Source organism: Phyllostomus hastatus, unplaced genomic scaffold, assembly GCF_019186645.2.
Source record: "Phyllostomus hastatus isolate PE091 unplaced genomic scaffold, TTU_PhHast_1.1 phas_contig_17, whole genome shotgun sequence".
NCBI classification, from domain to species: Eukaryota; Metazoa; Chordata; class Mammalia; order Chiroptera; family Phyllostomidae; genus Phyllostomus; species Phyllostomus hastatus.
Genome location: NW_025333664.1, coordinates 46,200,122 through 46,217,545, shown reverse-complemented (window position 1 = coordinate 46,217,545; position 17,424 = coordinate 46,200,122). Strand labels below are relative to the sequence as shown.

Here is a 17,424-nt window from a genome sequence, read left to right as displayed (position 1 = left end):
GGGCACTTAGGTTGCTTCCAGCACTTGGCTATTGTAAACTGTGCTGCTATGAACCTCGGGGTGCATAGGTTCTTTCAAATTAGTGTTTCAGGATTCTTAGTGCTTAATCCCAGCAGTGGAATTGCTGGGTGAAAAGGAAGTTCCATTCTTAATTTTCTGAGGAAATTCCATACTGTTTTCCTGAGTGGCTACACCAGTCTGCATTCCGAACAGTGCACTAGGGTTCCCTTTGCTCCACAACCTAGACAGCACTTACTGTTTGCTGATTTGTTTATGATGGCCATTCTCACCAGTGTGAAGTGATATCTCATTACGGTTTTAATCTGCATCTGTCTGATGGCTAGTGATGCTGAGCATCCTTTCATATGTCTCTGGGTCCTCTGTATGTTCTCCTTCAAGAAGTGAGTGTTCATGTCTTTTGCCAATTTTTTAAATTGGACTGCTTGTCTTGGAGTGGAATCCTGTCAGTTCTTTATATATTTTGGAGATCAAACCCTAGTCCAAGGTATCATTGGCAAATATATTTTCCCATATAATTGGTTTTCATTTCATTTTGCTAATTTTTTTAGCTGTGCAGAAGGTTTTTATTTTGATGAGATCCCATTTGTTTATTCTTTCCTCTATGTATCTTGCTTTAGAGGACATATCACTGAAGATATTGCTGCATGGGATATCTGATATTTTCCTGTCTGTGTTCTTCTCTAGGACTTTTATGGTGTCATGGCTTATATTTGTCTTTTATCCACCTTGAATTTTTGTGTGTGTGTATGGTGTAAGTTGGTGGTCAAATTTCTTTTCCCTTTTTTGCATGTAGCTATGCAGATCTCCAAACACCATTTGTTGAAGAGGCAATTTTTACTCCACATTATGCTTCTGCCCCCTTTGTCAAATATTAATTGACTATAGAGATTTGGGTTTATTTCTGGGCTCTGTATTCTGTTCCATTGATCTATGAGTCTGTTCTAGTGCCAGTACCAGACTGTTTTGATTACCGTGGTCTTGTAATATAGTTTGATTCAGGTATGGTGATCCTTCCTACTTTGTTCTTTCTTAAAATTGTATTGTCTATTTGAGGACATCTATGGTTCCATATAGATTTCTGAAATATTTTTTCTATATCTGTGAAATATCCCATTGTTATATTAATACAGATTGCACTGAATCTATAAATTGCTTTGGGTATTATGGGCATTTTGATGATGTTAATTCTTCCAATCCATGAACATGATATAAGCTTCCATTTGTTTCTGTCTCCCTTAATTTCTTTCTTTGGTATTGTGTAGTTTTCTGAGTACAGGTCTTTAACCTCCTTGGTTATGTTTATTCCTAACTACTTTATTTTTCCTGTTGCTATAGCAAATGGGACTTTCCCCCACAGACTTATCTTTCTGATATTTCATTATTGGTGTACAAAAATGCCATTGATTTCTGAATATTGACTTTGTCCTTTTGATTTTCCAAGTTCACTTATTAGGTAGAGTAGATTTTTTTTTTTGGTAGAGTCTATAGGGTTTTCTGTGTATACTATCATGTCATCTGCAAACAATAACATATTCACTGTCTGAGACTTCCAGTACTGTGTTGAATAGAAGTGGTGAAAGTGGACATCCTTGTTGGGAACTGCCCTGCCTGGTTTCAGAAGCTATAACCCCCCATGGTTAAAGCTGAGTGAGCAATCTTCAGACCATAAGCCTAAGGAGACAAAGCTTATCTCCCTGGCAAAAGCACCACCTGGTCCCCAATGCTTGATCAGTTAGCCAGTGATGGGTAAGATTTGCCAAGGGGGGAATGACCTAAGACAGGCATGATCATCCCTTTTCCTCCACAGGTCTCAGCAGTCCATGGGAATTTGTCTCGTGTCTCATCCATAATGCCATGGACATTGCAGGCCAGTGTCTGTGTCACATCCTGGTTTTGTTTCTGATCTTAATGAGAAAACTTTTAGATTTTGTCCATTGAGTGTGATGTTGGCTGTAAGTTTTTCATATTTAGCCTTTATTTTGTTGAGGTAAGCTTCCTCTATTCCCATTTGCTGAGCATTTTTATCATAAATGGGTGCTGTACCTTATCAAATGCCTTCTGTGCATCTATTGATATGATCATGTGAATTTTGTCTTTTCTTTTGTTTATGTGATGTAATACATTTGATTCATGAATATTGTACCATCATTGCATCCCTGGGATGAATCCCACTTGATCATGGTGTATGATCTTTTTGATGTATTGCTGGATGCAATTTGCCAGTACTTAGTTGAAGATTTTAGCATCTATGTTCATCAGCCATATTGGCCTGTAGTTGTCTTTCTTTGTTGTGTCTTTGTCTTGTTTGGGGATTAGGATGATGATGAGCTCATAAAAAGAGTTTGGGAGGCTTCCTATTCTTGGATTTTTTTGGAATAGTATGAGAAGTATAAGGGTTTGCTCTTCTGTAAATGTTTTTTAAAATTCTCCTGGGAAAATTTCTGGTTCAGAGCTTTTGTTTGACTGGAATTTTTTGAATACTGCTTCATTTTTGTCAGCTATTGTTGGTCTGTTCATGCTTTCTGCTTCTTCTTCATTGAGTTTTGGAAGATTATATTTTTCTAGAAATTTGTCCATTTTACCTGGGTTTTCAAATTTCTTGGTATATAGTTCTTTGTAGTAACTTAATACATTTTTTTTTTATTTCTGTGGTATCAGTTGTAATCTCTCTTCTTTCATTTCTGATTGTGTTTATTTGGGCCTGCTCACTTTTTTTTTTTTAGTCTGCTTACACATTTGTTGATTTTGTTTATCTTTTCAAAGAACCAGCTCCTGGATTCATTGATCCTTAGAATTGGGCTTTAGTTTGTATGTCATTAAATTCTGCTCTGATCTTGGTTATTTCTTTCCTTCTACTTGCTCTGGGTCTTGTTTGTTGTTGTTCCTCCAGTCCTTGTACATGTAGGGTTAGGTTGTTATTTGAAATGTTTCTATCTTTTTTAGCTAGGCCTGTACCACTATGAACTTCCTTCTCAGGACTGCCTTTGTTGTGTCCCATAAGTTTTGGAATATTTTGAGTTCATTTTCAATTGTTTCCAGATAGTTTTTTGATTTCTTCTTTGCTCTCATTCTTTTTTTTAACTTAATAAGTAAAATTGTTTATTTATAATAAAGTGGCAAAATACATATGGCATGAAATTTAGCATCTTTTTAAAAAATTTTAATTTTAATCATGGTTCAAGTACAGTTTTCATTCTTAACCCATTCATTTTTAATAGCATGCCATATGTTGTTTGTTTGAAAGGTTTCTATCTTTTTTAGGTAGGCTTTTATTGCTATGAACTTTCCTCTTGGGATTGCCTTTACTGTGTCCCATAAGTTTTGGATTGTTGTGAGTTCAGTTTCATTTGTTTCCAGAAACTTTTTGATTTCTTCCCTAATTTCATTCTTGACCCATTCATTGTTTAATAGCATGCTATTCAATCTCCATGACTTTTAGGGTTTTGGGTTTTTTTCCTTGGGGTTGGTTTCTAGTTTTAGTCCCTTGTGGTCGGAGAAGATGCTTGATATGATTTTAGTTTTCTTGAATTTGTTGAGGCTTGTTTTGTGTCCTATCATGTGGTGTATCTTTGTAAATGTTCCATGTGCTTTTGAGAAGAATGTGATTTTGCTTTTTTGGGGATAAAAAGTTCTCTCTATATATCAGTTAAGTCTGAAGATCTGTGCATTTTTGACAGTGGGGTGTTAAAATCCCTTAGTATAAGTGTGTTCCTGTATATATCTTTCTTGAAGTCCTCCAAGACTTTCCTTATATATTTGGGTGCTCCTGCATTGCATACATATATGTTTATCATGTTTATGTGTTCTGTTTTTGTGTGTCACTCATTATTTATATACTTTTATTTTTTTAAATACAATTTTTACAGCAGTTTTAGTTTTATGAAAACACTGAGTGAGAGAAAGTTAGGGAGACTTCTCATATTCCCATTGCACCTGCTCCCCTGCCCCAGGCCCACACCCTGCACATGCACAGCTCCTCAGGTATCAACATTACTCACCAAAATAACACAGTTATTTACTAAGGGTGAACTGACAGTGACACATCATTATCAATTAGATTTCACAGTTTACCCTAGGTTTCACTTTTGATATTGTGCATTCCATAAGTTTGGACAAATTTATAATGTCATACAAGTATATCCATGTATATAATATCATACAGAGTATTTTTATTGCCCCAGAAATCCTCTGTTGTCTGCTTATTGACCTCTCCCCCAGCTACACACCTGGACACTACTGATATATATTTTTAATTGTTGTTCAAATACAGTTGCGTCAATTTTCTCCTCATTTTCTCCTCATTCCCTGCACCCAGCCATCCCTACCTCAGACCCATGATCCTACCCCTCTTTGGTTTTGTCTTTGTGAAAACCCTTCCTTCTTTTCCTCCATTATCCTCTCCCATCTCTTCTCTGGTTAATGCCAGTTAATGTCCTCTTGATGGATTTATCCCTTGAGTATTAGGAAGTGACCTTCTGGGTCACTCTTTATGGTCTCTCTTTTGAAGTCTATTTCATCAAATGTAAGTATAGGTATCCTGACATTTTTTCCTGCCTGTTTGCTTGTAATATTTTTTTTTCTAACCGTTTGGTTTCAGTCTGTGTAGGACTTTTGTTCTCAGGTGGGTCTCTTGTAGGCAGACATGTTTGGGTCACATTTTCTTATCCTTTCAGCTGCCCTGTCTTTTGATGGGAATATTTAATCCATTTACATCTAAGGTTATTAAGATGTACTTATTCATTGCCGATTTACTCCTTTGCACTTTAGTTTCTTTGTCTCTCAGTTTTCTTCCACTTCTTAAAGCAGTCCCTTTAGGATACCTTGTAATGCTGGTTTGGTGGAGACATATTCTTTTAGAGTTCTTTTGTCTGGAAAACTCTTATTTTGCCTTCCATTTAAATTGAGAGCCTTGCCGGAGAGAGTAGTCTCAGTTGTAGGCCCTTGCTTTTCATTACTTGGAATATTTCTTGCCATTCCCTTCTGGATTCTAATGTTTCTGTTGAGAAGTCACCTGCTAGTGTAATCAGAGCTCCCTTGTATGTTCCTTCTTGTTTCTCTCTTGCTGTCTTTAAGATTCTCTCTTTGTCTTTAAATTTTGCTATTTTAATTATGATGTGTCTTACAGTGGGCTTCTCTGGGTTCCTCTTGATTGGGACATTCTATGCTTCCTGGAGTTGTGTGGCTTTGTCTCATGAAATTAGAAGTTTTCCATCATTATTTTTTCAAGCAGGTTTTCTATTCCTTGCTTTTGTTCTTCTCCTTCTGGTATCCCGATTACACAGATATTATTCTGTTTTATGTTGTCCTGTATTTCCCTTAACACGTCTTCACTCTTTTTGAGTCTTTTCTCCTTTTCTTGTTCTTTTTGGGAGTTTTTTTCTACCTTGTCCTCCAGCTCACTGATTCAGTCATGTGCTTCATCGAGCCTATTTTTGATTCCTTCTACTGTGTTCTTCAGTTCAGAAATTGTATTATTGATTTCCTCTTGTTCCTTGTTGATAGTTTCTATGTTTTTTTTTTATGCTGATATAGTTTGCAGTAAGTTCCTCATAGTCTTCCAGTAGTTTTTGGTAATTTGCACTGAGTTCATTGAGCTTCCTAATGATGATTATTTTGAGTGCAATATCTGATAGTTCACTTGCCTCTATTTCATTTAGCATTGTTCTTATGGATTCCTCCTTTCCTTTTGAATGGGAGTACTTTCTGTGTCTTCCAATTTTTGTGGAATTCTTCTTGCTTGTTTCTGCTTTTTAAATTGATCTGTTTTGACTCCTGACTTTGTGGTGTGAAGTTCTATAGTAGGAGTTCTGTGAGATTCAGTGGTGCGATCTTCTTGATATCCTGAACTTGATGTTCTTGGGATGCCCTTTATGCCTTTTATGTAGGTTTCCTGGATATAATTGGGTTTTAATTGTTTTGGGTTCTCTCTTCAATGGGTTCTTCCCTCCAACCAGTTGACTGAACATCACCCCACCCACCACAACTTGTGTGCTTTTGTGCAGGTGTTTCTAGAACAAAATCACAAAGCCTAGGAAAGAAACCCACACCTGCAATTATAAACTCCATCCCTCAGAATTCCACTATCAACATCAAATGAACCAGTATTAATAAGGGCGTATGAGGACACTAAGACTATTACAAGAAAAGGGAGCAAATATGAGATGACCTACTGAAAGAAAGTGATTTTGATAGACTTCAAAAGAAGAGACATGAAAAGAGACACAGAAAGACACTTCATAATACTCAAGGGAAGAATCCATCAATGAGACATAAACATTGTAAATATATATGCACCCAAATATATAAAGAAAATCTTGGAGAACTTCAAGAAAGATAGTGACAGCAACACAATTATAGGAGGGGATTTCAATAACCCACTGTCAAAAATGGATAGATCTTCCAAACAAAGTATCAACAAAGATATTGTGACATTGAACAATGCCCTAGATGAAATGGACTTAACTGATATACATAGACCTTTCATCCAAAAGAAGCAAAATTGCCATTCTTTTCAAATGCACATGGAATATTTTCAAAGATAACCACATGATAGGACACAAAATAAGCATCAGAAAATTCAAAAAAATTTAAATCATATCAAGCACTGTCTCAGAACACAAGGGACTGAAACTAGAAAGCAACCTCAAGGAAAATACTGCAAAACATTCAAACTCATGGAGATTGACTAGCATGCTATTACACAATGAATGGGTCAAGAATGAGATTAGGGAAGAAATCAAAAAGTCTCTGGAAACAAGCAAAAATGAACACACAACAGTCCAACACATATGGGACAGAGCAAAGGCAGCCCTGAGAGGGAAGTTCATAGATAGAGGCCTACCTAAAAAAGAAAGAAAAATTTCAAATAAACAACCTACCCTACACCTACACGAACTGGAGGAACAACCACAAGATAACCCAGAGCAAGTAGAAGAGAAGAAATAACAAAGATCAGAGTAGAATTAAACAACATAGAGAATAAAGGAACAATTCTAAGGATCAACAAAACGAGAAGCTGGTTCTTTAAAAGATAAACAAAATTGACAAGTCTTTAAGCAGACTCATTAAGAAAAACAGAGAGAGGACCCAAATAAACACAATCAGAAATGAAAGAGAAGAGATTATAACTGATACCAAAGAGATACAAAGCATTGTAAGAAATTACTACGAAGAACTATATGCCAAGAAACTGAATAACCTAGGTGAAATGGAAAAATTTCTACACAAATATAATCTTCCAAAACTGAATCAAGAAGAAGCAGAAAGTCTGAAAAGACCAAAAACAGCTGATGAAATTGAAACAGTTATTAAAAAGCTTCCAACACACAGAAGCCCTGGACCAGATGGTACCCCAGGAGAATTTTACAAAGCATTTAAGGAAGAGGTAACCTATATACTTCACAGATTATTCCAAAACCTTGAAGTATATGGAAGATGCCCAAACTCTTTTTATGAAGCCAGCATCATCCTAAACCCAAAACCAGATAAAGACATAACAAAAAAAGAAAACTTCAGGTCAATATTGCTGATGAACATTGGCACTAAAATCCTCAATAAAATATCGGCAAACTGCATCCAGCAATATCATAAAAGGATCATACACCATGATCAAGTGGGATTCATCTCAGGGATGCAAGGATAGCACAATCTTCACAAATCAATGAATGTAATACATAACATAAACAAAATTAAAGACAAAAATCACTTGATTATATCAATAGATGTGGAAAAAGCATTTGATAAGTTACAACATCTATTTAGGATAACGATGCCTAACAAAGTGGGAATAAAGAGAGGATTTCTCAACATAATAAAGGCCACATATAAGAGATGTACAGCCAACATCATACTCAATGGACACAAACTAAAACTTTCCCATTAAGATCAGGAACAACACAAGGATGCCCGCTTTCACTACTCCTATTCAACATAATACTGGAAGTCTTAGTCAAAACAATCATACAAGAAAAAGAAATAAAAACATCTAAATTGGAGAAGAGGAAACTCAACTGTCATTGTTTGCAGATGACATGATAGAGTACATAGAAAACCCTATAGATTCCACCAAAAAACTGCTCAACCTAATAAATGAATTTGGCAGAACAGCTGGATACAAAGTCAATATTCAGAAATCAAAGGCATTATTGTACACTAACAATAAAATATCAGAAATAGAAATCAGGAAAATAAAATCCCAATTGATATATCAACAAGAGAAATAAAGTAGCAAGGAAGAAACCTAACCAAAGAGGTGAAAGATCTGTAGTCAGAAAACTACACAAACTGAAGAAAGAAATTAATGAAGACTCAATCAAATGGAAGCATATACCACCTTCATGGATTGGAAGAATTAACATCATCAAATTGTCCATAATACCCAAAGTAATTTATCGATTCAGTGCAATCCCTATTAAACTACCAATGACGTATTTCATAGATGTAGAACAAACATTTCAGAAATTTATATGGAATCATAAATGACCCCGAATACCTGCAGTAATTTTGAGAAAGAAGAACAAAGTAGAAGGGATCACAATACCTGATAAGTCCACTGTAATCAAAACAGACTGGTACTGGCATAAGAACAGACACATAGATCAATGGCACAGAACTGAGAACCCAGAAATAAACCTAAGTCTCTATGGTCAAGTAATATTTGACAAAGGAGAAAGAAGCATAAAATGGAGTAAAAATAGCCTCTTCAGATGTTGGGAAATCTGGACAGCTACATGCAAAGAAATGAAACTGGATTACCAATTTACACCATACACAAAAGTAGATTCAAGGTCTATAAAAGACTTAAATATAAGTTGTGACACTAGAAAATTGCTAGAGGGAAACACTGCAGGAAAATATTAGACATTCCACCCAGCAATATTTTCACTGATATGTTCCGTAAAGTAAGGGATATAAAGAATAAACAAATAGGACCTCATCAAATTAAAAAGCTTCTGAATGACTATAGAAGACAGCATTAAAATGAAAACAGAGCCAACCATATGGGAAAACATTTTTGCCAGTGATACCTTGGACAAGGGTTTGATCTCCAAAATATTTCAAGAACTCACACAACTCCATTCCAGGAAGACAAACAGCCCAATTAAAAAATGAGCAAAAGCCTTGAACAGACAAGTCACTAAGGAGGACATACAGAGGGCCCAGAGGCATATGAAAAGATGCTCAGTATCACTGGCCATCAGAAAGATACAAATTGAAACCATAATGAGAAACCACTTCACACCGGTGAGAATGGCCATCATAAACAATTCCACAAACAAGTGTTGAAGAGGATTTGGAGAAAAGGGCACCCTATTGCACTGTTGGTGGGAATGCAGACTGGGATAGCCACTGTGGAAAACAGTATGGAATTTCCTCAGGAAACTGGAAATGGAACTACCTTTTGACCATGCAATTCCACTGCTGGCATTATACCCTAAGAACCCTGAAACACCAATCCAAAAGAACCTATGCACTCCAATATTCATAGCAGCACAATTTACAATAGCCAGGTGCTGGAAGCAACCTAAGTGCCCATCAGCAAATGAGTGGATCAGAAAACTATGGTACATTTACACAGTGGAATTCTACACAGCAGAAAGAAAGAGGAGCTCCTACCTTTTTCAACAGCAAGGATAGAAGTGGAGAGCATTATGCTAAGTGAAATAAGTCAGTCAGTGAGACAAAACTATATGATCTTGCTTTTAACTGGAACCTAATCAACAAAAGAAAAGAGCAAGCAAAATATACCCAGAGACATTGAAATTAAGAACAATCTGACGGTAACCAGAGGGGAGGTGGGAGGCGATATTAGGGGAAGGGTTTTCAGGAACAACTCTAAAAGGCACTTGGAGAAAACCAAGGGTGGTGGTGGAAGCAAGGGAGTAAGGTAGGTTTGGCTGGGGTGCGGGTTGATTGGTGGGGGGAAATGCAGACAACTGGAATTGAACAACAATAAAATAATTTAAAGGAAAACATAAAGTGAGAGAGAGAGAAGGAAAAAGGAATTAAAACAGTAAATTATTAATAAAAATATATGACCCAAATTGGAATGAAAGATCCACCACAGTACTATCAAGAATAAATGAGCTAAAGTAAATACAGGTGGTATGGGAATAAGAGGCAAACAGGAAACAAAGAAAAGTCTAAGAGATGTTTAGTGGAATGGGAAGTGATTTTGAAATGCTAGAGGGAGAGGAATACTAAAATTGAGGAGCAAATACTAGAATAAGGGAGGGGAAAATTAAAATTTGGGATGTAAGAAACAAAAAAAAGAAAGGAGACTAAAGAAAAATAAAATGGCAGGCTGAAATAGAAATAGAATAAAGACAAAAAAAGAAAAAACAGGCTAAGACAGCAAAATTGGAATTGGAGAAGAAAAAAAGAGTAGGATAGAAGTCCAGTAAAATTTGATATTTGAAATACAGAATTAGTGAAGCTCTAGAGATAAATTGAAGGAACAATGCAAGAACAACTATTCTACCCACAACCAACTAGCAAAGATTGTTAAAGGTGGAGAGAGAATGAGGGTGCTTTAAGAGCAGCGAAAAAGGATGTGAGATGACCCTTGACAAGAAAGTTGGTTTTGTGTATCTGGTTGAAAGAGAAATATTAAGAGTGAGGAATGGGTTCAAGTTGTAGCAAGAGAGAAAACAAAATTTGAAATGAAAAGAATGCAAGGAAAGATGAAGGTAAAGTGGGCTAAGAGGAGGGAGGGCAAAATATGTGAATTGAAATACAGTATAGTATAAAATGTAGTGACTTAATATGTACAAACTTGCTTGACTAGAAATGAATATTAAAAAGCTATGAAGGAAAGAAAATGTCAAATCATGAAGAATACAGAGGGCCCAGAGACACATGAAAAGATATTCAGCATCACTAGCCATAAGAAATGGTTAAAACCACAATGGGATACCACCTCACACCAGTCAGAATGGCCAACATAAACAAATCAACAAACAAGTGTTGGAGAGGATGTGGAGAAAAGGGAACCCTAGTGCACTGTTGGTGGGATGCAGACTGGTGCAGCCATTGTGGAAAATAGTATGAAGTTTCCTCAGAAAACTAAAAATAGAACTGCGTTTTGATCCAGCAATTCTGTTGCTGGGATTATACCCTAAGAGCCCTGAAACACCAATGCAAAAGAACCTATGCACTGAATGTTCATAGCAGCACAATTTACAATAGCCCATCAGCAAATGAGTGGATCACAAAACTATCGTACATTTACACAATGGAATTATATGCAGCAGAAAGAAAGAAGGAACTCCTACCCTTTGTAACAGCATGGATGGAACTGGAGAGCATTATGCTAAGTGAAATAAGCCAGACAGTGAGGGATGAGTATCATATGATCTCGTCTTTAACTAGTACATAATCAACAAAAGAAAAAAGCAAACGAAATATAACCAGAGTCATTGAAACTAAGAACAATCTAGCAATATCCAGAGGGGAGCAGGGAGGGGACAGAGGGGAGAAGAGTTTTCAGGAACAACTCTAAAGGGCACAAGGACAAAACCAAAGGGAAGGGTGGAAGCAAGGGAGGGAGGGAGGTTTGGAGGGGTTTGTGAGGGAGGGGTTGGGAGAAAATACAGACAACTCTACTTGAACAACAATAAAATAATTTTAAAAATAAAAATATTCAACAAAGTTCTGATAAATGGGAATTTGCTTTAACTGATTATGAACATTAGTGATACTATCCTATATCATGAAAATCTGAATGCTTTACCCCTGAGATCTGGAGCAAGGCAAAAATGTTTCTTTCACCACTCTCTTCAACATTGTATCAGAGGTTCCAGCTAGTGCAATGCAGCAAACAAAACAAAACAACCCCCCAAATTAACTCTCCCAAATTCTGAAGGGATATTAACATTTTTCAAAGAGTTCTTTATTGTTGACTGAATTATTATTTTTTTCTTCTGGGTCAGTTGCTTTATTTTTGGTGGTGTTCTATTTCACTCAAGCATTTGGGTTCTCTTTAAATGTCTGTTGAGTCCTCCCCACCTTTGTTCATATTTATGAATGAGGCACATGTAAGTGTGACATTGAATTTGTCAAATCCTATCCCAACAGATTTCAAGATTTTAAATGGGAGGGCAGACTCAAAGATCTTGGGTAGCAATAGCAGAGGATTCACAGAAGTGAAGTGTCCTGTGACTACCTCAGCTCTGTCTCCTCATGCTTTATTTGCAAGTTCTGAAATAGCAGCTTACTCTAGCCCATTTTTTTTGAATGTAGAAAGCATAGCATTGGTGTTAGAAGATATGTCTGAAATCAGCATGTCTGATATTGAAGAGCTGTCAGCAAAGCCAATCTTGGACATCTCCCAAGCTTCAGTTTCCTCATGTGCAAAGTGGGACAGTAACAGTACCGGCGGCCTGTCTTGATGTGAGAATTAGATGGCAGAATGTGCATTAAGGGTCTGTCAGAGAATAAATGTTCCATAAACATGTTTGCCTTCTCCTTTCTTCGTTTGGTGAAAAAAGGGCTCAGCCTTCTTTGGCATTATTTTTAAGTGATGACTTCTATGTGCTCTAAGTCCCTAAAAGTTTTGCATTGTCACAAATAAATGAATAATAATTGGCCTTTCAACATATAATAAGCATCTCTAATAACAGGAGGACTATTAGAGTCTCTCCAGCCTGAACTTGAACCATTTCATTTCATAACTTTAAACTCAAATTTTATATTCCAAAGAACTACTTTATTACTTGTGCCTGCAATCTCTGAGTTTATTTGTATAAAAAAGAGAAGTGGTTTCTTGCAGTTGGTGTTCCTGGGAGCTGCAGTTTTAGCTTCCAGCTGGGAACTGGATGATATAGTGGGCAAAAACCTGGGAGAAGGCCCTGGAGCTATGGGGTACCAGGCCCAATTTATTATGCAGCAAGATTGTCCTGCAGGAATCCTAGGAGGGAGACCTCTTTAGTCATATTGAGTACAGGGTATTGAGTGATGAACTCTACATTTCTGTGAATCCCTCAGTGGGCCCCTGTGATGTCCCTCCATATGATACAAATCACAACTAACAGCTAATTTCACTGTAACTAACAGCTCATTCTCTTAGGGAGGACAAGGCAAATTGTAATTTCTGAGGCCTTTCCATAAAAAGTTTTGAATTTAGCTACAGAACCCAATCACATTAATACCGCGAAGTAGAAGGCAAACTGAAAAGTCTGTATGCTCTTCCAAAAATATGTATAAGGTGAGCAAAGCTCTCTGGATCAGGGAAGCCTCCATTATAAATGACAGAGGTAAACCTCTTCATGTAGAGTGATAAAGGGACAGATAAGAGACAGTTTTCCCAGTAAACAGGAACTCTAGCAACAAGGGCTCCTGCTCTTAACCAGGACAATGGCTTTCTAAAAACAGTTGTTTTCAATTTACTATAAACCACGTGAAGTTATAGAATTACCCAAGAAGTTAAAATCATTTTTGTTTTCATTTGTCTGAAGTAGCACTGCCTTCTGAGAAGAGCTCCAGAAGTGGTATGTGGTATCAGTCGGTGGTGTGTGTTTTTGTTTCAGTCACAATATAAACATGGGTGTTGTCACTGTCCAATTAGATGATCTAAAAAATTATGCCTAGTAGTCCAAATTTTGTCTTGTGGTAGAATGCTGTAGTATTGACACCCAACTTGTTGGCATTTTTCTATACTGTCACCCTGAATAGTCCTTCCCACAGACTTTGAGCTTAGCCATTTACCTTGCTTTTACCAATAAGAAAATAACATGTGTGGCACAAGCAAAGACTTGAAAAGCCCTTGAATACTGGGACTCACACCTCTTGCTGCTCTTGGAATCCCTACCGTGGTTTCCATGTGATGAAGTGGCCTGCTAGTTGATGACAGACATGTGGTCCAGTCACCTATGTAACACCAGCCAATGGCCAGCCAACATTCCAAAGCACAGCTGTCTACACAAGTAGCAGCTAACACAGAACAATGAGGGGACCCAAATAAAACCAGCATAGCAACATCTGTTCAGCTGAGAATCACTCAAATTTTTCACCGAGAATCATGAGATAAGTCAGTAGTTACTGTTTTAAGCCTTTAAGTTTTGGGTGCAGTAAATGCTATTTATGCCTGCCTCTTTATGATTTCATGGAATTAAAAAAAGAATAAGCCTTAGAATAGTCACTGAATATATGATAACACTTCTAACCAGTTATTAGTTTTTTTCCCTTTGCAGAAACAGAATAGAGTGTCTTAGCTATCCCATAAGAATGTTGCTGTGAAAATACCTTTATTTTTAAAAAATTCCTAAAGGAGTTTTACAGAACTACTCAAGATGCAGTGCAAGAGCCCCATCTCCTTCTTTAGATGCTCTCAGAGCTTACTGGGTAGTCTATAATCATAACTCCTGTGTTATGCTGAAATTTTATGCATGTAAGCAGCATTTATAATTTTGCTTTCAGCAAAAGCCTCAGACCTTGGAAAACAGTGGACACAACATAGGCTTTTGAATGAAAACCAAAGCACTCTTCCAACTTTCTAAAAACTCTAGCATTGCCAAAACTCACATCCTTCTCTTCTGCTTAACAGGTATTATCAGATGATATGAAGGTCTCCTTGGATAGCCTCTCCCACTGAAGTAACTTCTCTCTGCTCCCTGTCAGTTGGTTTTCAGATCCATTCATAGGGATTGTTACATTACTTTTATTTTTCCATTTCTGAATTTCTCTTTTGACTAAAACATCTCTCTCCAGCTGCTCCTGGTTTTCACTGTACTTCCAATCCTGGCACATCTGGTCTCCTTGGCTCATCATTTCCTTATGATTTCAGTGGCCTTCTACACAGTCTGGGGCCCAATGGGTGTATGATTCTACTCCAAAGCTCCTCCTTCTTTCTTTCTCTAGCTTCCCCCAGAAAATCTAGCTCTTCTCTCCCTGCCACTCATGTCCTGGAGGAGTATTTTCTACCTTCAAGGAGTGAAATTACTTCCTCAAGCTTGGGCACCTACCTCCTAGTTGACAAAAGTATGGCTTTTGTTCAGACGTGTACAGCTCACTCTTGCCCTCCCAACTGGGGAGCTGCATCAAAGAGGAAGAGGTGAGCTGTACAATAGGAGGCTGTTGTGCATGTTACACTATCAATGTGCATGTTTCTAAAAATGTGATCTGAACATTGTTACCTACTCTGCAGTTTACTGAAAGAGTGACTCCTGCAATAATTCAACTCAATTTCCCTTTAGGTTAGCGATTCTACTACTTCCAGCAGATTTTATCTATACCAATTATATCTTAGTAGAAACTGCCATGCCACACATATGATAGCAAAGGAAACCACACATATGTGGCAGCAAAACTACTTCCCAAATTGTTACCTCACATGCATTTCTAGCTTGTATTGCCCACATGGCCCTCTCTAATCTTGCTCACTCTTGCCAATGACCCATCTTTCCTGTTGGGGGGGTGTAAGCAGGAGTCCCTAAGTGATTTGTTAGTGCAAACAACTTTTAAATCCATTTGTAGCTGCATCCCAACAGCTAGTAGCTTAGGTGATTTCTGATCATAATCCCTCCTGAAGCCCTAACTGGGTCTTTGTCCTTTAGTTTCTCTCTACTCCTCTCATCTTCTACAAATAGGAAAGAGTTAAGGGGCACCAGGGATGCTTCACTTTCTCTTAATTTTTTCACACTAGTTTTATTCTCTAATTTTTGCCAGGTACTTGTGAGTTCCCACCAAATTTCCACATCCTATTCCCGAAGGCCTATCACAAACACATCCTCTGACCTCCAGCTCTTGGAATTCCTCTTCCTCCTCCACATCATAGGACAGGGTGTGAATTTTGATGTCATCAGCTGAGAGGTCAATGAAGTTTCCATCAGGGTACTCCAGCCTCTCTTTGGTAGGGGACCGATCCTCAATGAATGTGGTCTCACAACAGTCGGCAGCCACACCATCTCCCCAGGAGCACAGCATGCCCTCGGAGTAGAGGATGATGTTTGGATGGTAGTGGGACTCCACTGACTGCTGAAGGGTGTTGGGGTCCAGAAGGTGCTGGACTGGCTCATCCCTGCTGCTCTCCAGGGTGGCCACTGCTGCACTGCCTACCACCCGACAGTTTGGGTACTGGGGTGCTGGGTAAACAGATACCAGGCCATCTCTGCTCTCAGCCATGAAGTTTCTGGTGTGAATTAAGCCATTCTGCTTGCCAGCATCATTGATTTTATTGTGCAGCAGCACACTCTTCTGTTCAATTAAGCCATCCATGGTGCCCTTCCTGCCCAACTGGGTGTCAAGCTGTGGCTGTAAGGCTGGATGTCAGGATTACACTTGCCTCATGGAATCCATACCACCTGCAGGAGAAGGAAACAGGTGAAACAAGAAAAATAACACCTGAAAAACAGGTAACCACCCAGTCCCTTGTTGTTTCAGGTGTACTATTCAGCCAATATGCACCATTGTTAAGAGAGTGAGATGATATTCCAGCCCTACCTAACCTGCCAATTTTTTTAAAAAGTTCTATCAGAGAAGCCAGCCAAAGTAAAGCAGAAACTGATTATTTTTATCTTTATAAAGTATTTTTTTCCAATAAAGAAGACTCTGCAGGAGTTGTAACCACTTCAGTTCTACAGAAACATATCATGGCCAGCAAAAATCCTGAAACTCAGGTAAACCTAGTCTACAAGGAAAATTATCTGTAAAATACAGGTGTACTCTTCCAAGTCCATTGCTACTCATTCAAGAAAACAAACAAACCAACAAGCAAGAACCCCAAAGAAGAAAGTGTTTAGAATATCCCATACAGATTTAAAAGATATATAACAAGAACACTCATACCATTAATACTGTATATGGACAAAATTCTCAGTTGAAGAACATGCACATGTACATTCCAATATAGGTATTAGAAGTAGCTCAACACACATGCTTACTGTCCTTTCAGCATAGTCCCAGATTCAGACTAGAAATTTCCTTGCCTTAACAATGCTCAACTTTTAGATATACATCTACATATTAAGGATACAATAAAAAAGTCCTCTGAATTCTTTCTCATTAGACTGTGTTTCTTTGTAGGATTTCAAAAGAAAAAAAAAGAAAGGAAGAAAGAAAAAGAGAGAGAGAAAGAAAAAGAGAAAGGAAGGAAGGAAAGAAAGGAGGAAGGGAGGAAAGAAGGAAGAGGAAGGAAGGAAGGTAGGAAGGAAGGAAGGAAGGAAGGAAGGAAGGAAGGAAGGAAGGAAGGAAGGGAGGAAGGAAGGACAGAAGCCAGTAGTTATGTAATATGAGTAACCTCTCCTTTAGCTGTATAAGCCCCAAATGTGGAAAAAAAAATCTTCAGGCAGGCCCAACTTAGGTCTCTACAGTTTGCCACCCAATGTGCTAGTTGAGAACTGGCAGCATCTGTCCCCCCAGAATCTTGTTAGAATTACAGAATCTTGAGTACCACCTGGAACTACTGAA

At 37.8% G+C, this 17,424-nt stretch overlaps 1 protein-coding gene across 3 annotated transcripts in view; it reads right to left on the bottom strand.

Moving 5' to 3' along the window:
* The window catches only part of SYNDIG1 (synapse differentiation inducing 1), a 226,800-nt gene that overhangs the window by 106,064 nt on the left and 103,312 nt on the right, over positions 1-17,424 (bottom strand). For all 3 annotated transcript variants that reach the window (XM_045833609.1, XM_045833607.1, XM_045833608.1), the window contains one exon: positions 15,754-16,319. In XM_045833609.1, coding sequence (XP_045689565.1) covers positions 15,754-16,233 — 480 coding nt within the window. In that variant the 5' untranslated portion in view covers positions 16,234-16,319. The remainder of the gene's footprint in view (positions 1-15,753; positions 16,320-17,424) is intronic.